Below are 23713 nucleotides of genomic sequence, written 5' to 3'. Positions count from 1 at the left end.
ACATTTAAAGTCACACACACTCACACATACATAGTCACGCATTTACAGTCACACAATTCTTCGGCCATGCACAGTCACACATTTACACAGTCACAGACACTCACACATACAGCCGCACATTTAAAGACACATGCACAGTCACACATTTACAGTCACACAATCCATCATGCACAGTCTCATATTTAGAGCCAGAGTCACACATTTACAGCCACACATTTAGTCACACATGTCTCCCATTCACACAGTCACACACATACAAACCTTTACAGTCATACATTTACACAGTAACACTTACTGTCACACAATTCCTATGTCATGCACAGTCTTACATTCACAGTCACACCATTTACACAGCTACCCACAGTCTCACATTTACACAGTCCCACATAAGGCACACACTCATGTGCAACTCCACATTTCCACACAACATATGTTCCTCCATTTACACAAGTACACACCTGGTCCACATTTGCATACACACAGTACACATAAATATGGACATGCTCAGGCATGCACACAAGCACAAACAAGTGCACGTAAACATACGCATCTTAAAGGGTCACTCACAAATGTCTCTCTCACACACACACACATTTGAACACACTCAGACATGCATGCACACTTATGCTTACACACGAAACTCGTCATTAAGCTACGTTCACATGTCTGGAATGCAAGATCTTTGTTTAAATACAACAAACTGCAAAACGGGAATCTGTCACTTTCCCAAACACCTCAGAGGAAGGAACGTCCACACAATCGCCTAACTTCACTCACTACATCTTCTTGCAACAGGAAGGTTCATGTGGATGTAGCTAGCTTTACAGGCAAGGAAAAGACTCAAAACAACTCACACACTCGCCACACACACATACATACTGCCACTGTCACGCAAAAACCTTGCTTCTCTACTTAAGTCGTTGCAGGTCTTTTTGAGATAATGCAAATATGGCAGTTGTTCAAGTATGTACATTGTGTCAAAATTGAATGATGAATGATTAAATAGAAACGCTCCAGAATGACTTGGAATAAAATCGTTCTATGTTAACTTTCATTGAAAGTCTTTTTTCATTCTCCTATAATTTTGCCATTGTGGAGATAAGAGGTTGTTGCGGGACAGTAACGATATACAACTTCAACTAAAGCCAATCAAAAGTAATGCCAAAAAAATCCTGTTATTCCAGTTATACACACACACACACACACACACACAGACAGAGATGATTTTAGTGACACTAAACAGCATACATAGCTAAACACACATACACATACATACATACTTACATACTCACAGGCCTATACACTATTCATCATCCTCTACCAAACTCACCTGTCATCCACAAACCCAACCCCCCCCCCCCCCCAACAAACACACACACACTACATACGCTCACACAACAATAGGGCCAACTTTCAGGCACATAAGCAAACATCCAGCACAATACTGACTGACAATACTGGTGCGCAAGACTATAGACTACAGCACACATTATGACACCTCATGACGTCATAAGGCTTGCCCCATGACCTCATATCCGGGTTGCTAGGATGCTATCCGGCAATTTCTCGCAAAAGAACAACAGACAGCTTAGCCAAAGACGAAGTAGGAGAAGAAGTGCATTTTAAAGCGCGCTGTGTGCTATATATATATATATATGTGTGATGCGTGTTAGACAAGGCTTCTTATGGAACAGAGGCTACATGGAACGTTAAAAAACGAACAACAGAAAGAAAACAGACACACACACACATAGCCAGATGCCTAGTTACTGGATGCTACTGCTGAAATGTTTAAATGCGACCCCATTATAACACTATAGACTTGTAGGGCATTTAAAGAAGTAAGGAAAAGGATTGAGAAAATCAAAAGTTTTGTCCAGGTTTCACCAGAGGTGCACATCCTTCCATTCATTCGTCCTTCCATTCGGTGGTGGAGTCTGGTGGCCAGTGTGTGTGTGTGTGTGTGTGTGTGTGTGAATGTGAGTGAGTGAAGGTGTGTGGGGGTGGATGTGTGGATGTGTGTGAGTGTTCCTCCTCAGGTGAGGGAGAAATAGACAAGGTCAGTGCTGCCCTTTTGTCACCTGCGGCCGTGTCCTCCGTGGTACCTTAAGTTCTTTCACACTGTCTCTCTTTTCTCTCTCGCGTGCATGTGCTCTCTCTCTTTCGTTCTCTGACAAACTCTTTACATCCTGAGAAAGAAGAAGACACTCAGTGACTCATTTCGCACTTTTAATTATCACAGCCACTTTCACAGCCCAGATTTGTCCCAATTTTATATAGGAAATGACTCAACCCACTCGTTAGTCCATGACTGACACATGCCTCCTCATGCCGACACATGTGCAACCAATCAGCGCTTCTTTTCGAACTGCTGCCAATGCAACATCACTTGGAGGAAAGTGCCAGGGACCCAGCTTGTCAGCATCACACTAAAGTGATGTGGTAAGAGAGAGCAAGCCATCTACCCTCCCAGAGAGAGCAAGGCCAATTGTGCTCTCTCTGGCTCCGGCTGCTGATGGCAGGCAGAATGACCCAGGATTAGAACCAGCGATCCCACTTAATCGCAGGGCCTTAATCTGCTGAAAAAACGTTGAGGTTCGTCATTGTTACTTAATTAAACCCGATTCAGAACTTTCCCAATATGCATAGTGTTAAATATGACACACTTATTTCATATTATAATATTTTTTTTTAATCTTTTATTGTTTAATGGCCAGTACTTAATAACACCCACTTTGGCAGGTATCACAGCTTGTAATTACACAGCTTTTGTAGCCAGCCAAGATCAATTACAGTTTTAACTCATTCTTCCTTCCAAACGGCTTCTGATCTAAAAAAAAAAAAAACACTTCATGGCTAATGATTGTTGGGACAAGGTTTAAGGAGTCCAGTAAAGTCACTGTGTATACTATCATTCTCTGTATATTGTGTATTGTCTGTGAATTATATGTAGAGTAGCTGTATATTGTTAATACTGGAGAGACACAAATTCCTTGCGTGTGTGTGAACATACTTGGTCAATAAATCTGATTCTGATTCTTATAATTAATACATAATTCAGATCCTAACAAGCCATAGCTTACAAGCTTAGCATTGCAAGCTAAGATCTTTGTTAAAGACCTTTGTAAAAGTTATCTTGAGAGCTTCAATTCCTTAAGTGCTCACAATTGTGCATTGGGCTTTAAACATTTTTCCCAAACAAAAATAATACTTGTTAAAATAATGTTTCCTTTTAAACTTTAAGCCTTTGGGGGATCAGTTCATCTTCTATCCATTTAACTATTCACATTTTGCCATTGCATGGCCAAACGTACGCATGCTACTGTACATATGTAATAGAATGAATAGTATTAAACGTTTGCACAGTCATGTAAGTTTTACACTGTAATAAAAAGGTAATGTGACTAAGAGCCACGATTTTAAAACTTGTGAACTTACTACATACCATATGCTTAGTAACCAGTAACAATTATTGTTGAGTACACAGCACTAATGCTGGGGCACAACATGTCTCTTACAGTAAAATCACTTGAGTGATGCACCACATGTGGTTAGAGTATTGGACCTGCAACTAATAATTTGTGTCAGTGTCACCTGTATAGAAATGTGACAGTAAAAGGGCAGGAACTGCCCTGACCTGCATTGTTAACCTGTTCTATTTCATAACCATCAAGAATTAGGGTGCGTGTTTGTGGTTGTGTGTGTGTGTGTGTGTGTGTGTGTATGCCTGAGATTCCAAGCAACGTAACATAATTGGGTAATGTGCCAAACATGCTTTCAAGCAGTTGAGTCTTGTTCATTTATTTAGCACTTCTTAAAATCAAGTGCAGTAAAGTCACCCTCACCTCCAGAGGAGTGACTCCACACGGCTGATGATGTCGGAAAGGTCAAAGGGCAAGGGCATGTCGGGGTCATCACTGCTCCAGTACGGCCTGTCCACAGGCGCCTCCTCAGGGGGCAAAGTCTGCGCCAGGCTTGACTGGCATCTGCAAAGGCACAGGGGCGCAAGAAACACAAGGGTTAGAATGTCCAAATGTTTGTGGACACCCCTTCAAATTAATGCATTTGGCTCTTTTAAGCTGCACCTATTGCTGACACAGATGTGGAAATGCTCACACTCAGCTTTCTAGTCCCTGTAGAGAAGTACTGCCAATAGAATAGGACTCTCTGTGAGCAGATAAACATGAATCTATTGGAACCATGTCTAACATGTCATGTGTGGGCTAGAGGGGTAGAAAGCCTCCCAACATTGAGCTGTGGAGCAGTGGAACTGTTTTCCCTGGAATGATAGCTGGTGCTCCATCCAATACTTTTTGGGTGAGTTGGGGATGAGGTGGGCTGGTGATCATCCTGGTGAACATCCTGACCTCACTTACACTTTTGTCACTGAATGCAATAAAATCCTTACAGCAATGCTCCAAGATGTAATAGAAAGCCAGTAGAGACATTTATTTCAACTGAATCAGGATAAACCCTTTCTTTAATATCCTTGATTTCAGAAGAAAGAAGGAATGAGCAGGTGTCCCAATACTTTTGTCAATACTGTGTTAAATATGATTGACCTTCCTGATGATTTGGATACCAGTTGCATCTTACATACCCACATGAGCGAAGGTGGATCAGGCTTAACATAGGCACAACCTTGCATTGCACATGGTTAAACTAGCGCACACACACACACACACACACACACACACACACACACACACACACATTTGTGTCTATTTAAAGTGCAATACACGAGCAGTGGTGGAGGTACAGGTGTGTACGCCTATGTAAATTGTTTGTTTTGAGCTAAACACACACACACAAAAGTCTGGTGTCTGAGTGGAGAGGTGGGGTCACCCCCATTTCCTGTCTTTTCCTTCTTTACAACGTCTACAAAAATCCTCGAGCAGCAGAATTAAGGGTGTGTGAGTGCGTACGTGTGACAAGAGTGTGAAAGTCCTGATGCTGCCTTGCAGCGATGCCTCAGGAATGTGCCTGGTGCAATCCTACAAGAGCGCGTGTTGTAAATCATCTGTTAAACACACCTGCGCTTGTACTGACCAAACACCTGGTCAGGTACGCACAGGCCTCAGTTAGCTTCAGCACTCACGCAGGCTTTGATCTCATTACATTACGCCTCAGCGGGAGGCAGATTTATGAGCATGCTGTTCACGCCATAACCACCTGAATTCGCCTCAAATGACTCTGCATAAACGCAGCAGAGAATGCGAGGGTGTGTGTACGTGTGTAACTGCTTGCTGTCAACATAAATCAGCGTGCTGTGGTAACAGATGGCTGTGACTTTTGACCTGAAAGCAAAGAGCACATCTCTGGTGTGGTGACTACGATCAATATGACATATTATTAGTAGTGTAAAGCTGCCTGTGTGTGAACAAACACACACACTTTTGTATTTTGTCTTTTATTTAGTTGAAGTAGACAATTAGTACTTCATTTAGACCTGTATATCTGCACCGGTTTCTGGTCATTGCCATTTCCCACCCATTAGCTAGCACTCCTTCAATTATGATATGCCACCAGCAATGAGGTGCTTCCTCCATGCCACCAGCAGCCAGCCAGTTGCATCTTTTTGAACCGCAGCAGACAGCTGAACACACAGTTCACCTACATCAGTCATCAGAAGCTTGTGGTGGCCACTATTGCAATGACCGACATGTGGCCAGAGCGAGCAAGGCAAGCAAATTTGCTCTCCCTACCAAGACTAAACTGTAGATCTGTCTGATCTGGCAGCCATGTGGATCCACTGATTGGTCACTAGCAGCAGTGAGAAGGGCTAAGAGTTGACCACAGCAGGGTGGATGCTGTTCTGACCAGTAATCACACTCACAATATGAAATAAAATAAACTGATCATAAACAGTGTAAAATACCAGCTCAAATCCGTGGATCCATTTTTGGGTTTCGGTGTCGGATTTGGGTCACACAGTCGCTGGTACAGGCTTGGTCTTCAATCCTGTGCAGACCTCTAACATACACGCTCAACCTCCTGCAAACACTCAAAGGCCCCAGAAGGGGAGTGTGTTATGGATAGCTGTGGGTGCTTCAGCGGTCAGGGGACGGCCCTGTCTGCCACTGTTTGCGGTTATATATTTTGTAAGGGCCACTTAATGGCAGAGGGGCCGTCCACTTAAGTGCTGCATCTATGGGTCTCCATATGTACAGCATTACTAACTGCTGATGACATTAGCGTACCGTGCATCCATAGATCTTCCATACTTCACATCAGGGTTTGATACCAGCATCTGTTAACATGGGCTAAGTACCATAATGCTACTCATCAGTTCATAAATAATATGATTAGGTGACCTTGAGGCTGGGGACAGGGTGTGTGTTAGAGTGTGTGCACGTGTGTGTGTGTGTGTGTGTGTTCAAATGAGCTCATCATTTATTTATGTGGAGAATTAAAGGAGGCAGAATAGCAGAACAGGCTCACAAAAGAGAGAGAGGTAAATCTGTAACCTCAGAATGATTCTGATTCTGATTCTTTAGGAAGCAATTCAGTGAATGATTAAATTTCTATGTTCATTTTTATTGGATTGTGTTATTAATACACCTTTGAATGTACACATGACTCTACGTCTGATTACATGGTTCTTCAGATACAAGGAAAACCTCTGGCTGATGTGTCTTTATGGGACTTTTGAACTGGGTTCTATATAGCACCAAAAAGAACCCACCTTCAGTACCATATAGAGTAGAACAGAAATTTGATATACTTATCAAATAGATTAACAAAAAAGTAAGTACACACTTTATTAAATGTGACTATAAACTATTCATTTCTAGCATTTATTATAAATGATTTTCATAACATAAAATCAATTTAGTCATTTTTTTCAGATGCACCCCTAATATAAACAGTCTAATGCAAAAGTGGTCCTGGTCTTTACACATCTTGTTGATTAAGTAAATAAAAAAAAACGATGTTATATATTATATATGAATATATGTAAAACAATACAGAGGAAAAAATACCAAATATGCCCAAACGTTTGTGGACACCCCTTCTGCTACTTTTTTTGCACTCTGCTACACAGGTGTGCATATGTACACATACAGCTTGTCTAGTCCCTGTAGAGAAGCACTGTCAATAGAATAGGACTCTCTAGGGCAGAGAAACTTAAACCTATAGGCAGCATGTCTAGTGCGAAATCTAGCAGAAATCCTTTCCTGGACAGTAGAGACAGTTATTCCAAAAAAAGCAGGATAAACTCTTCTTCGATGTCCTTGATTTCAGAGGAAACAACAAATGAGCAGGTTCCCAATACTTTCGTCTGTGTAGTATATGTAACATAATGTATTTCATATGTCATTACTTTTGCATTTTGTAACTTTCTTTTAACAGTATGTTCAATTAAGCTGATAAAACAGTAATTATGCTCTCAAATGTGCAGATGTGTATCTCTGTAGATGATATTACCCCTTGAAATGGCCAGTGGCCCACCGTTGAGGCGAAAGGGTTTATTACATGCTTCTATTACTGAGGAATAGCCCCACCAGTTTGTGCAGAAGTCACTGTGATTACTGAATAAAAAACTAATACAGTGTGTAATAAGCCTTGGAGTGTTAAGAGGTTAAGTTATTTGCACTTAGAGCATCAAACCCACATGTAGTTTGACCTGGGGTGCTTAAACTTTTGCATAAGTCTGTATATTATACTATATTACATATAGTAATATATGTTAATTTATGTTAATTTAGCCCAGCTGAAATGCACATTTTGTGGCTGATGTGATTCCAGTTAAAGGGAAAAAAACCCAGATCATACAGGGCAATATTATGTTGTATTCATATTTGATATTGTATGGATTTTAATAAAATTGATTTTTAAAATGAAAATTAACAGCAGAAACATCATAAATGTTACAAATATTGTAGCACAGAGGCAGAGCTACATCTGTTAAATGTCTTATTTACTAAAATTATTTTCTAATTTTTCATTATTTATTGTAAATTTTTAGTAAAACATGCTCTCACAACATAAAAATAGTATAAATATAGTAGAAAAACAATAGTATTCTGTGTTCACTATTCATCAGTTCGACCTTACTGTAAAACTATTCAAGGCTTATATTCCTCCAAACTCAGAAGGTTATGAGTTCAAGCCCTGATAAATATCATGGCCAAAAAAAGTTCAGTGATCACCCACCCATCACATGCCCACATGACCATACAGTAGACACACTCATACACGCTTACTTTAGCGCTTAAGGTCAGCCGCCAATGAGCGCAGTACCACCGGGACAGTAAGGCAGGATTGCGTGCTGCATAATTAATGTGCAGAGACGTTAAACAGCGCTAAACGGCAACGACCTTAGCGCCGTTCGCCCAGCGCTGATGCTAACTGTTATAAAAGCAGCTGTAATCATTTGTGAGAATGAGATCGCTTCGTCACGCTGCACGTTTACGTTACTAATCCACCACACTCCATGCCAACTGTAATGACTGGGTGTCACGGTAAATGTCTGACTGTTTGATCTTTGTTAACATCCATTCACACCCACATTCAAGCTGGCATCGCTTTCGAAACCTCCCAGTGCATTCTCACAGTGACTCACCAGCCCAATAAATACAATTTTTTGAGCTTTATTTTTTTCTTTACTTTTTCTTAGGCAATAGAAATGCAAATATATACACAAGTATGTATCGAAAGTCACTCACGCACTCGCAGACACATATCAAATAAAGCAGGTAAGGTCAAAGACAGAGAGATGCGGAGAACGTGTGAAGTGTTTGGGCGTCAGCAGAGCCCCCACATAGATTAACCTCTCTCAGATACAGGCCAAGCCTCTCCCATCTGGCCCACGTTCACCAGAGATTGGCAATACAATCACTCATTTCAATTTGCCCCGAAACCCTATAGCCCCAGTGCCAGACCTGCTGAAATAGCATGCTAATGTGAAAGGTATCTATGATTCTATCGCTGGTAGGGCCACCAGGGCTTGCTCATTCGCTTGCTAGCCTGCTAACGGCCTCTTCGGGATGCGCACACACAGCACTTGAACTTCAGCTCTCGTTCTCCTGCCCTAGTCGTTCTCATTCTTTGTCTCTCTCTCCCTAACACACACACATATACAGTCCGGCCTGGTGCCGAAACTAACCACTTTAGCTAAAGTGAGTGTTAATTATGGACAGCCAAAGCAGTCAATAGAAGGTTAATGCAGGAGTCACAGGATAAATTCCTTTAAGCATTGCATCACTTGGCCATCTCCCGACTAACCCCTCCGCCTGATCAATACGTTTTACTGTAATGCTCTCTCCATCGATCCCACCGCTTAGCCCTCGCTCCGGACGCACGGACGAGAAAGGACGGTGGGAACGACAGCATGCACTCGCATGCTTGTGCGATGGAGAGAGAGAGAGAGAGAGAGAGAGAGAGAGAGAGAGACGGCGAGCGAGATAGCAGCAGAAAAGAGGAAAATCTACAAGTAAATGAAATGATTAACGCCTCCTCTGACCCGTCTGTTTTCCTACATCTTCTATCTCTCCCCTCAATCCCTGCTAAATGTATTGGAGGGGGGGGGGGGGGGTTGCTCCTGGCCGGGTCTGAGTCCATCCATTCGGCGCAGTAATAACGCGCCGGACACTTGCTCCGAGGGCCCGCATTAAAAGCCTGCCGTGCTCTTAACAGCACGGAAAATGCGCTTAATAACGACATCAGTGTTTCCGCGCGGGCCAATTACCCTGATGAATGTCGGGTTCGGGACAGGGAGGAAATAGCTAGGTACACAGATGGGAGACAACGCTTATTGGGTTAGAGCCACGGGAGGTCATTTATAAGCCCGCTGCTACAAATGGGCTTGTTTGATTACCACATTAAGGAGAGGTCACACTACGTTCCTGGACGACCAAAAAGCCTCTGTCCTGATGAGTGGAAATGTTCGATCTAGGACGAGTTTAACCAAAGAGGATTTCTCCGAAATACTGAAATGCTTGGCAGGGATGTTTCAACAAACTGCAGGGGAAAATCTTTCACACTGTTTGTTGATGACAACCTGGACAAAATTTTATTCAAATGTTTAATTTAACTAAAATGATGAACTTGATCAGTGTTTTGACTGAACTCAACTAAGTTTAGGTACAAGTTCTCCTAACTAACATAAGAACTGTGTTAAGATGTTTAGTCTATATTCCTCCCCTTCAACTTGTTTACAGTTTAATCCCATCTGCAGGTTAGAACTCACCCTATCACATGAGGTGTATGCCAATGCAGAGCTGGTGAGCCATGTACATATATAAAGCTCTAGAGTGGCCCTACGGTCTAACTGCCTGCTTATCAAATGCAAGGAGATCACTCATTGAAATCACAGCAAGGGCTTAGAGCCCCATTTTCAATAGCCTCCCCGTCTGAAGACATCATGTGATTAAGGGAGTTCTCACCTATACATAACAGTAAACCAGTTGAAGGGGAGAAACACAGGCTAATAAACTTATAATTATTACAATTATTATAATTATTATGGGCTAATAATTGTACAAAATATTAAAGGGATTTCAACTGCAGCTCATTTACTAATGTTTCTGAGGCTCAACTAAATGTCTACTGTTGAGGAATTTTTTTTTATGCAGAACCAAATAAGCGTGAGTTAGGAGAATGTTGTGAGTTAACTCAACAAAAAATCTTTTTTTTTTTTTTTACAGTGTAGAACTTTAATAAAGCTCACAATAATCACGAGGAGCAAAACAGAAGATTCTGATTAACAGAAACTTCTTATTTTACCACTTGAAACAAGTACTGTAACATCTTCAGCTTCTAGGTTTTATTTAACTTCAGAAAGTGAGAGTGTTTTAGAACGAGATTTGAGATACAGTCCATTCAGGATACACAATGTTACTTGGAAAGTTATACTTCTCTGAATGGGGTGAGGTTTTCCTCATAACTCCTTCCCAGGTGTGCAGCTGGGTGTTTTTTTTTTATGCTTTGATCGGGCACATCCAGGGAATGCAATCAAACGAGTCATGCGAAAACAGGTTATGTGGCTCATAAATCACAACCTGGAATGAACGTTCGCGTATACAATTGCACCTCTCAACATGACAACTTGTCTCCATTCACCCTCCAAATGACTCTTTATACACAGTCGGAGCAGAATATGCTCACAACTGCAGGGTTTTCAGACTGCTGCCCGGGAAAGAAACTTTGAGCTGGAATAAAGGGGATGTATGGTAAATCAAATTTTCCCAATTTTGCCTTAACCTAGACACAGCTGATCAGCCGAGACATGTTCAGTATACAAGGTTTGGCTTCATAGCTGAACAGCAAAGCTAAAGAATCGAAGTTCAAACACCAAACCTGATTTTTGCTCATCTGCATTTGGGGCAAGGGGCTAATTGTGTAAATCTACTGATGGTGACTTTTTAATACTGTAATCAAGTGTGTTGGAACTAAACTTTGGTGGATTAACAACATCCTATTTTCCATTCCAGAATATAGAGCACATTTATCAATGTGCATAGGTTATCCATTTCTATGGATAAGCCAGATATCCATATCTGACTTGGGATAGTTCAATAATGAGAGCATGGTATGTCATGCAAGTGACACTCCAGGAATCTCAAACACTGTTGTCTCTTCACCAAGCTGCAGAGGACTGAGGACTGTAAATTGGGCTTTTGACGCTCCCAAAATTTCCATATACCAGCATTCTTACTATAGTCCAAGATGGTGGACCGGTAAAACATAGCCACCAGCTCTTGAGAATGTGGTACTTTGTTACTTTTGTATTTAGGGGAACATGAACATGCCAGACTGTGCTAAATATAAGGCCCCGCGACCACAGCATTGCCTTGAAGCCAGTAGCCAGGAAAGGGACTTCGAAAGCAGTGCACAAGGAGGTGAAGGAATGAGAAGCAAGTAGGTAGCCATGCTGGGCCAATTGCTAATCCTAGCCTAGCAGCATTCCAGACAAGGGCATTCATCTAACCAACAGGATATCAGCATTATCTGGTAAGCCTTACTGGCAGGAATGATACACAGCTAATTACAATGCTCTTGTTACAATGCTAAAAAAAAGAAATGTATGACTACGCTACTGTTGTGGCTAGACATGCTAATCTGATTCTGTATAAGCCTCACTGTAAACCAACCAATGAGAACAGAGCTGAAAAAAAGCACGTTCCATTCTAGAGCCGCATAGCAGGGTTGTAAATAGGTGTATAAAAGCACTTGTGGACACACACCTTCTATGTAGACATCAGAGAGCAATTAAAATACTGAACAAATACATACTATAGCACCTTCTAGGCCAAGATACTGATGTGTTGTCAGATTCCGTAACCCCATAAAGTTCTCCATTTCCTGTCAGAGATGTTTCTGAAGATGCATTCTGATAGCTCAGGATTCTCTTTCCACCACTATCAAGTGTAAATTTATTAACTCAATTTAATAATACCTCTGATCCCTAACAATTGGTCAGAAAGTAATCACCCTTGCACCCAGATCCTGTGTAATATGTCTATGTAACATGTAATACACCTAATACCATGTAGGTCCCTCATTTGCCACCACAACAGATCTAAGCATTCGAGCCATTGACTCCACAAGACCTCTGAAGGCGTCCTGTGGTCTCTGCCACCAAAACATTAGCAGCACATGCTTTAAGTTCTGTAAGTTGTGAGGTGGGGCCGCCATGGATTGCATCAAATGAGCCTTAGGTGTCCATGACCCTGTCACCGGTTCACAGGTGGTTCCTTTCTTGAACCCCTTTTGGTAGGTACTATTCACTGCATACCAAGAACACCTAAGAAGACCTGCCTGATGTTTTGGAGATGCTCTGACCCAGTCATTTAGCCATTACAATTCAACCCTTGTCATAGAGGCTCAGAACTTTTGGCCTGCCCATTTTCCCTGCTTTTATCACACCACCTTCAAGAACTGACAGCTCACTTGCTGCTCATTTCTTGACAGATGCCACCGTGGACGAAGCTTATCAATGTTTTTCAACCTGTCAATGGTGTTAATGTTATGGCTAATCTGTGTAGACCAGTTTGAGATTCAGCCATGGAAATGATTGAATGATCTTGATTAACACCATGAAAGGTACTGTTTTTGGGGCCCTTCACAGTAGCTCTTACCTTTACACGATGTACAAACTTGCAACTATCCTGCATTGTGAGGATAAACACAAATCAGCATCAACATAGTGGTTGAAAATATTCGCATTAATACACAATGGCAAAAATATCAACAAAGCCATTACAAAGAGTGTGTCTGTCTCAGTCAGCTGAAGCCTGCATGTACAAACGGTGTAATACTTGTTTAGCTATTGAATGCCAGTTCTACGGGTGTGGTTAGCTGTCTGAGGTGGGTACGAGTGGGCCAAAAACGTGAAATAACTTTTGAGATGTCATTGATGATCACTTACTAATATTGTGGACATTGAGAATTTACTGCATCATTGCTTCAGGGCACATTCAAATCATGTGTTGTTCTTTAGGCTCTTCTGTCATGTTCGTAATGGAATGACGCCTATGGGAACAAAGCTGAAAACAGCCTGTACTGAAATGAGCAACACCTGAAATATGACAAAGTTGTGAAAGTAGAATGGCCTCAGGCCTGCCACTGCTCTGTGCATGTGAATGTGTGCGTATGTGTTATGAAGTGTAGTGTAGTGTGGTGTAGTGTAGCCAACATCACAAGACCTCAGTGCATGCTATTGTCTAAAGCCTGTGCTGACAATGCTCTTTCTCCATGCGAGTGTGCATGTCTGTGGTGACACATCAAACGTGTGACACATGCTCCTTTCATTATGATTCCTTGAAGAAAAAGCCACTAATAAAACTACCATCTGATCTGCCATTTCCTCTAATTAATGTCTGTGGAAAAAACAGGCTAATATATCTTTTTTTCAGAGGCTCTCAGCGTGTTGGTGGCGGTTTGGGCGACGCTTTGGAACAATGAGATCGGCTACCTTTGGGTGGGACGTCCCGAGTCGCCCGCGCGGGGAGGTCTGCTTCCATCTGCGCACCGAGAGTTTTTATTAAACCACATGAAACAACGCTCTGCTAGTTTAAAGCTTGTAACGTCTCAGGAGTCTGGGAGTCTGGGAGTCTGTGGTATTGGTGTGGATGGGAGTCCCCCCCTCCAAACCATGTGCTCTTTGGTCAGCGGAATGGTCTACACTTGAGGTCTGTAGACATAGAGGCATATTGACAATGCTTAAATGATATATATATCTGCATTATATGCTAATCAATTAACAGTTCAAATTCGCTATATGTCCATATGTATGTGGACACCACTTCTAATGAACGCATTCAGCTACCTAAAATTGTCACCCATTAGTGACACAGATGCAAATGCACACAGACGGCTTGTCTAGTCCCTGTAGAGAAGTACTACCCATAGAATAGGACTCTCTGGAGCAGATAAACCTATGATGAACCTATTGACACCATGCCTAATGCCAGATGTGGGCTAGAGGGTTATGAAGCCCTTCAGCATTGAGCTGTGGAGCAGTGGAACTGTGTTCTCTGGAGTGATGGTGCTCCATACAGTACTTTTAGGATGAGTTGGGGGGGGGGGGGGGGGGTGATCGTTGAACATCCTAACTGCACTAATGCATTGAATGCAATCAAATTCTCACAGCAATGCTCCAAAATCTAGTAGAAGGCCTTCCCTGGATAGTAGAGACAGTTACTCCAACAAAAGCAAGATAAGGTCTTTTTTTTAATACTCGTAAGATCAATAAATGAGCAGGTGTCCCAATACTTTCTTTAGTACTTTAGTTCTTAGGTCTTTGGGCCATAAGGACTCTCTCTGGGCCAGCTAAGGACCTGCATGGCCATGCCATGGCTTGCTGGTGATCCGTATGTGTGTGTCCTTTTATGGCAGAGCCCTGATCACCCTAATGCCACATACAAGTCACTTACAAACAAGCAATGAATGCTTGACCGTTTTATGGAAAACACTAAGGTATGTGGCCGTCCAGTATATCGACAAAAGTATTGGGACACTGTCTTATTCTATTGCCAATACTTCTTTAGAGGGACTAGACAAGCTGTGTGTATGCCTTGAAACATCTGTGTCAGCAATGGGTGCAACTTAAAGTAGCACCCATTAGAAAAAAGTAGTATTCATTAGAAGGGGTGTCCACAAACATTTGGACATCAAGTGTTTGATCTGTTAGTACACACTCTGCCAACCTACTCTGTTAAGCTGAGCACATTGTACTGCATATAGTAGCTTCTGGTGCACTGGTGTAGCATTAGCATACAACTGAGACACCGCAAACGTCAGCTAATGCTAAAAAGCTTTTTGCTTGCCAGTCAAACATGAGGTTAAGTTTGTGGACCACCGGTCTATATGCTGATCACAGGAGATGGAGGAGGGGGGTGGACAAATCCAGCACACTTACACCACGACAGGGCTGTTTGATGTGGCTAGAGTGGGCGGCTGGGTCCAAGTCTGACCAGATGCTGCCCATGCACACGCACGCACCCTCGCAGCAAGGTGGCTGCTAAACAGCCTTCATAATTGGTGCAATAAAACCGGACGCCGGTCTGTAACCAACTGCAGAGGAGGTCGCTCCTTGCCTGCCGAGCTCCTTAAACCAGGTGGAGGTCCATTGCGCTGTTAGCAGAGTAACAAATTACTCAACACCCTGCCTGCCCCTGCTCCTGGCTCCCCCCTCAGGCCGAGGAAAGAATGCAGCCAGGTATTAATTTACGAGCGCACGCAAGCCCAGTTCAAATGAAGATAGGCCGCAATACAGGGGGGAGGCAGGAACAGTGTGAAAGGCAAATAGACTCTTGGAATGGCCCTGCTTGTTTGTATGTATGTCAAAGGCACTAGATAAATGACCCCAACCCTGAGGCAGTATGAAGCTCCGGGGTGGAGGGGATGAATGGCCTGGCAGTATCCGTCTGCGGGACGTCCCACCTGAACCATGCCAGGTGGCCCATCCCTCCTAGACCCCTGGAGCACCATGGCTAAAACAAACATTTACTTTGCATGCAATGGTGCCCTAATAAAAGTGACAGCACTGCAGCAGAAGAGCTGTGACCATCCAAAACACATTTAGCTGACAGTTTCATCAACAATTTCATGACACCTGACTGTTCACTTTGTGCAAGTGTGGGACCATTTAGGCCTGCTCCTTGCATATTTCTGAAAGCTTCTCATTTAATTCACACTCGGGTGCACTCAGTAGTCATGTAATAGGATTTGGTGATGGAAATTGATGTCAGAATGTGCGTCAAGAAAGGTGGTGGTGCCTGTTTGCATGTTCTAGCTAGTTCTATAGCTTTTAACAGACAATTAAATTTTAGGCTCTTAGCCGGTTAGCGAACATTATCTGCCAACCAGATCTGCCTGCAGCATCATGTTCTGTTCAAGTTGTGTATTCTCCCTGTATAGCATGATTATTCTGTTAGCTAGTTACAGTTGCTAGGAAACCGTACACATCAATATCTAAATTCGCGTGAATGTGACCAGTTGGCTAAGTACTGCCCCTCGCTAATCACATGTACTTTTACTATGGCCACACAAGTGCATACACGAGCAAATGTGTGACTACAGTCTGACCATGCAAATCAGACTTGGGGAGTGTAATCTGAACACTCAGTCAGATCTGGGTAACATTTGGAGTGGACCAAAATATGTATATTGCCTTACATGCCTTACTTAAACCTAACCCTAAACCAAAACCTAATCATAACCCTAATCCTGGTCCTAACCTTAACCTTAACCCAAAACCTAATCCTAACCTCTGACCCTGGCCTCTATTCTCATCCTAATCTAAATAATGTTGAGCTGTATCAACCATAATAAAAAATATCCGTCCACTAATTCACCCATCACGCATCATCTTATCCAGTGGTCAGGGCAGGTCCGGGAGCCTACCCCGAATCACTGGGCCCAAGCAGGAACACCCCTGGATACTCCTGGATACCCGTGGATTATAATAAATAATATAACAAATATAAGAAAAAAAAACATTACTCAGTGCTGCCCTCTACAGGACCCAACAAAAGAATTCTATTATAAAATCTAACGACTGTGTAAAATTATCAGGGTCAGGCAATTATGGAATAATCATGACAGGCCTATGCAGCAGACAGAAGGCCAGGCACTCAGAAGGCCAGTCCATCAGACACAGTCCACAGTGTTGGTCACTAACAGGAACTGAGTGAAAAAGAATCGTAGAGCAGTGATGGACCTTTTTAAATACTACAGTGGAGCTAATACGTGTCCTTAAAGAGACGTTTGAGTTTTTCACCATGACAGTATTTATTTACACAAGTAGGGAGAGAAAAATGGAGAGGTAAGAATGGGGGAAATGGTTAGGCGAGGGGGTGAGAGAGGTAGAGAGAGGCCTGAGGGAGAGAGGTTACGAGGTTCTGAGTGCTGCAGTTTGTCACAGGCGAGCGTTTGAGGGCCCATAAATCTCTGAGTGATCAGGAAGGGGGCTTACGGCGAGGCAGGGAGCGCTAACTCCACTTACACATGTCAGATGGGTGCACGGCACAGCGGTACTCTGAAGAACTGGCTGTTCGGTGAAACACACCTGTAAAACAATCACCTTTACACACGTATACACTCACACACACACACATACACACGTCTACTCTCACCTCTTACCTCTTATACAGTCTCACACTTGCAAGCCTTGTGGGCATCATAGGAGCGATGCAATAACTGGCTTGATGAATGGTCCTGTCCTGACAGCTATAGTGGCACACTGGTGGCCTGCTCCTGACCCCAGTCACGTGACCGGCCTCAGCACAGACTCCCACAATCCCCACCTGTCTTCAGGTGACAATGGGCGGTCAAATGGGGTCGGCTAATTACGGGTCTGGGACCCCCAGCCCGCATGAATAGCGCTCCATTCAGCCTTTCATTGGCCTGCTACAAAACAAGGCCTGTTCAGGGCACCGAGCTATAAGAACACAAGCATTCCTGTGTGATCCCATGATTTCATATGACCGGGGGTCATTTGAATTTGGATGGTGGTGGAACGTCTTGGTAGGAAATGTATAACGTAAAAGGAGGTTGAGAACTAATCTGCAGCGACTCGGCTAGCTAACTTGGTGATTAACTAGCGAGCTAGCTCCATTCAAATCTGTTAAACAAGGATACACATTCAGACAATATGATGAATGGTTAAGGTGGTTGGAATGGAATGTGGTGAAGATTAAAGGCAGTACAGCTTGGCTCTGGATTTAAATCTGCTCCTATCATACAGGAACCACAATCCTCTCCTGCACACAGAACATTTTTTTCTTAAATCAGAGCAAATAAAACAAATATTTTTTCCATACTGCCAGACCCCACACTTTGAGCAGTGAACAGGAAAACATCAAAACATAAGCATGAATGGCTCTTAAATATACCTGTGAACCATGACAAACTCTGGAGAAGAAAACTCTGGAGAAAATAAATCTAGAGAGGACCTTCTAGAGAAGACAAATTGGGAAGAGACAAATATGGAGAGGACAAATCAGGAGAGGACAAATCAAGAGAGGACCACTCTGGAGAAGGCAAATCTGGAAAAGATAAATTTTGAGAGGACAGCTCTTGCAAGACAAAATAGGAGAAGACAAATTTGGAAAAGACAAATCTGTAGAATAGAACTCTAGAGAAGACAATTATGGACAAAATTGGGAGATGACAAATCTGAATAAGATTAATCTCGACACCTCTTGTAAAGACAAACTTGGAAAAGACTAATCTGTAGACTAGATTGCTGGAGAAGAGGAATCTAGACAGGACAATTCTGGACAGAACAACTCTAAAAAAGACAGCTCTAGAGAAGACAATTCTGGACAGAGCAACTCTGGAAAAGACAGCTCTAGAGAAGACAACTTTGGACAGAACAACTCTAAAGAAGACAACTCTAGAGAAGACAACTCTGGACAGAACAACTCTGGAGAAGACAACTTTGGACAGAACAACTCTAAAGAAGACAACTCTAGAGAAGACAACTCTGGACAGAACAACTCTGGAGAAGACAACTCTAGAGAAGACAACTCTAGAGAAGACAACTCTGGACAGAACAACTCTGGAGAAGACAACTCTGGACAGAGCAACTCTAGAGAAGACAACTCTGGACAGAGCAACTCTAGAGAAGACAACTCTGGAGAAGACAACCATGGAGAATAATCGTCCCTTTTCTATTACCTGTTGGGTAACATGGGTACCTGATGGTTCTGGCCTACTTACAGCCCTGCACACCATGTCATTATGAACGTTTACAGATTCTGTAGGTAGATGCTGGAATGGTTTCCATTACAGTCCTAAAAGTTCATTTGAAGTCAGTTCCTGTTCTCACACATTTTTGTCTTTGTTTTACGACGGGCACGCACACTTTTACGAAACGTGTGAAGGCAGTCACCACAGAGGCCACGTAGCAACTCTGTGCATTTTGCAAAACATGAAGTACAACAGATATTCTCTGTTAAACAGGTAATCAAAAGAAGGGGAAAACCCTGGTTAAAGCCACCGCTCACCCCGCAGACTGGTAAACACGCAGCCCAAATTAAACAAGCAATAAAGCTAATTACAGCTCACCTGACAGTGACACGATAATTACTGAGGAGGGACAATGTTCCGAAGTCAAAACTTCAAACAAGGGGATGAGGGGGTAGAGGGAGAAAGGGGTAAAGTGAGACAGAGACAGAAACAGAGGGGAGGGGGAGAAATTACAGAGAGAGAAACAGAGAGAGATGTTTGTATCATCTACCATCTCTCCTACCACAGCACCATCTGACTCATATCTTTATCCTTTCCAATTATGCCTCAACTGTCCACGCCTGGGGACAGAATACAGTGTTTCAGAGCTGAACACATTCCTGCGTGTGGTAATCTACACAGAAGCATAGTTCAGAGAAGCATCAACGGTAGGAATAGTTAACATTTCGGTTGGAGGGAGAACAGGCAAAGAAAATTCGTCGCAGCTCCTAACTGCCACTCTCCCACAAATCTCAGCTGTCAATCAAAATCCGAGCATCGGAAACATGACAGGGCTTGCAGTGCCACCTGAGGGGACAGAGAGTGTAATTATCAATCAGAGAGTCAGAGAGTAATTATCAAAGTCATTTGTGTTATTCTAACGACGAGTAATGCTGAGAATCTGCCCCAGATGAATCGTTCATTTACACTCAATTCAGATGATTCTTAAAAGTTTAAAGTCTCTGTTTTTTTTATTATGTTAATGCATAGAGAGAGAGAGAGAGAGAGAGAGAGAGCAAAAAACAGAAAACAGCAGCAAGAGGGGTTGAAACAGAAGAGAAGATTACAGAAAAGAGATAGAGAAAGATAGACAGGGAGAGAAAGAGTGAGTGTAAGAGAGAAAGAGAGAGAGAGAGAGAGAGAGAGAGAGAGAGAGAGAGAGAGAGAGCAAACAAAGCAAAAAAGAGAAAAAAGCAGCAATAGGGGTGAAAGAGAAAAAGGGATTACAGAAAAGAGAGATAGAGAAAGACAGAAAGGTAGATAGATGGAGTAAGAGGGGGAGAGAAAACGAATGAGAGAGAGAGAAAGAAGAAATAAAAAAAGAAAGAAAGAAAGAAAGAAAGAGAGCAATGAAAAGAGAGAGAGAGGGGAAAAATGTGAAAGAGAAAGATGAGCAAGTGAGGGAGATGGAAAAAGAGAGAGAGAGAGTGAGAGGGAGATGTAAAAGAGTGTGGAGAGAAACTCCAGACAGAAAAAGTGAATGAGGCGTAGAGAAAGTGATATAGAGAGGCCGAGTGAGACAAAGAGAGAGAGAGAGAGTGCGAGAGTGAAAGAAAGAGTGCGGAGAGAAAGTCCGAGAGGAACAGAAAGAGGGATAGAGGCACAGAGTAACGAGAGAGTGAGCTGGAGCCAGAGAGGCCAACTAAATCTCTATTAAACAGAGGTATTATATGTGTGTACTTGTGTGTTTGTGTGTGTGTGTGTGTGTGTGTGTGTGTGTGTATCTTTAAGCTCTGCCAGGTGTATGAACTCCAGCCTCACCTGCCCCTCCTGCTGTGTGGACATGGCTTTTGTTTCAGTCTATTAAGTAAATACTGTAATTAAAGCAGCGTGGCATTTAAAAGCCTGTGAACAGGCAGCAATTTGTTGAAAGGAGCAGGCAGGCCAAGCAGCCCTGCAGGCACGCCAGCGAGCAGGTAGATCACGTGGAAAAGAGGAGGAGAGGGGGTGAGGGAGAGCGTGTGTGTGTGTATGTGTATGTGAGTGAGAGAGAAAGGCAGAGATAGTGAAAAAGAGAGAGAGAGAGAGAGAGAGAGAGAGAGAGAGAGAGAGAGAGAGAGAGAGAGGGAGAGAGAGAGAGAGGTTTAACCTTGAGAAGTGGCAGATCTGACAGCAACAATAAAGGCACATTAGAATTCTGTGTGATTTTCTTTCCATTCTGAAACACACACTGAAACAAACAGAAAAGTGCAGACTTGTTGATCGAGACTGTAAACGGAATGTAAATGTAGCTCATTACATAACCTGATTGAAGTGTTTATGTAATTATGTAATTGGATTTAAATACAGCAGCAAAAGGACAATGATAAGTGGAGGCTAACTGTAGAGCAGAACATGCCAAACCTGAAAGCACAAACTGCAACACGAGCGCAATCACCAGTGCTTACAAGAGAGCCATTACGATGGCTTTAGCTCTAACCAGCCGTTTCTGTCCATTTTCTTAAACATCGCAGTCGCTCATCGTCCCGTCTGATCAAATCCTTGTACTTGCAAAACAGCAAATTTACAGGAGAACAATGTGAGGTCATTTTACATTTACACTTACATTTACGCCATTCAGCAGACGCTCTTACAAAAGTGCTTCACTATTTACTCAAGAATAACCTCAGCTAGTTTAAATAGACCAAAATGCAAAGATACCTCTAAGCTTAGACACTACTAAACACAAGTCAATCTGAAGGCCATGTTTAGACCAGATTTTAGAGCATTTCTATTGGTCCATTCGTCAATGCTACAGTTTCAAAACATGAAACATCTAATGTCGTAACTCTAATGCCAGGTTCACGCTACACAACTTTAGCCCCGAATTTTAAGATTTTAAAGATCGCCGGCAAAAGCATCAGGTTGGAGGCAAATCGCTGTTCGCTCTGCGCTAGTTCGGTCGCTATATGTGAACTGCTGAAAGGCGTAAGGCGAATTAAATCTCAATTTCAATTGCACCTGCAAACCTGATATCCCAGATCTATCCCAGAACTTTTGAAAACTATTGTAAATTTTTATATAAAAAGGTAAAGGTGCATGTATTTGTCACTGTACTACAAACAGCAAAATGTGTGCTCTGCATTTGAACACATTCGTATTGGTATTGAACACACACACATACACACACACACACATACTAGTGAACTAGAAGCAGTGAGCACACACACACACACACACACCAAAAGCAGTGGGCCGCAAACTCCATTGCCCAGGGAGCAGAGAGGGTGAAGGGCCTTGCTCAACAGTGGCCGCTTGCCGAGCCCGGGTATCGAACCCACAACCCTGTCATCAATAGCCGGGAGCTCTAACCGCTGAGCCACCACTGCCCATGTGAACTGAAGGTATAGCAAAACAGCAGCGACTCCAGACTTCTAAAGGGGGCCAATTTAAGGAAAGTCATAGAACTGTTTCAGGGAATAGTAATGAAAACCTCGTCCTGAGTTTCGTTTCCTTTTTAGTGATGTGTCATTCAGGTCGGTTTGAACTCTCCTGACATCTTCATTGTTCTCACTAAGGACGTTCTTAAGCTCATGTATATTCATTTAAGTCACATTGTCCCTGCTGGGCCTCAGGTATAAGGCCACTGCAAGAATACAAAGTGTTCTGTAAACCTACATTATGTCAGAGTGTTTGAGTGTTGACATTATTCGAACGTGTAGACAAAAGGCAGGGCGGATCACAGAGCAAATTGTTATATTTTAATACAAATGAGTGCGATAAACCCTATTCTTCCTGGCACAAAGAGAAGCAGTTTAATATTGCCAGCCAAATGTTTGTACAGCCATTAAAGTGATCCTGAGGCATTTTACTGCTGCTTACACACACCAACAGCTTTGTGCTTCCATACCTAACACACCCCTTTTACACTCTCTCACACACACACACACACACACACACACACACAGTAACGATAGCTATTCTCTCTTTCACTCATTGTTACGATCAGAGTATTAATCAACTAGCATTTGACACAAGTGCAGAGAGTGCGATATCGAGCAAGACAGCAAGATTTTTTTCGGTCCCAAATTAGACCCAAAACTGGACATATAACCAAGGCATGACCAGTCCAGTCTCACGAGACCCGTAACACACCCCAAACAACATCAATATAAACACAGCACAGCCCTTAAACCCTATACTTCCCATGCTATCCAGCAGGGAGTCTGCCTTGCTCATGCCTGCGCTGCCTGCTGACCGCCTCTGTCCCGATCTGCCTGACCACTGGTCACCACTGCAACAGACAGAAAATCATTTGGCTGCTTGCTGGCATGAATATTTGATGTGGCGAGAAGGCTTCCACCCGTGGTCAAATACAACACAGCACACTTGTGTGTGTGTGTGTGCGCCTGTGTGTGTGTGTGTGCGTGTGTGTGTGTGTGTGTGTGTGTGTGTGTGTGTGTGTGTGTGTGTGTGTGTAGCATCCACTTGGAATGGAACAGCTGCACCAAGCTCTAAAATCCAACCAGAAACAACATGAACACCAACCGGATGATTTTGATCAAATTCAGGAATATGTTTGAGTTTCTGGGAACCTTTTTTTGGCTTTAATATT

The 23713-nt window shown here is 42.8% G+C and overlaps 1 protein-coding gene across 1 annotated transcript in view; it reads right to left on the bottom strand.

The window, feature by feature from the left end:
- Positions 1–1369: 1369 nt before the first annotated feature.
- The window catches only part of fto (FTO alpha-ketoglutarate dependent dioxygenase), a 220929-nt gene continuing 198585 nt past the window's right edge, over positions 1370–23713 (bottom strand). The window contains 2 exon segments of the mRNA XM_072671498.1: positions 1370–2189; positions 3846–3986. Coding sequence (XP_072527599.1) covers positions 2183–2189; positions 3846–3986 — 148 coding nt within the window. The 3' untranslated portion in view covers positions 1370–2182.

This window comes from Salminus brasiliensis, chromosome 25, assembly GCF_030463535.1.
Source record: "Salminus brasiliensis chromosome 25, fSalBra1.hap2, whole genome shotgun sequence".
NCBI classification, from domain to species: domain Eukaryota; kingdom Metazoa; phylum Chordata; class Actinopteri; order Characiformes; family Bryconidae; genus Salminus; species Salminus brasiliensis.
This window is presented reverse-complemented; position numbering and strand designations above follow the sequence as displayed.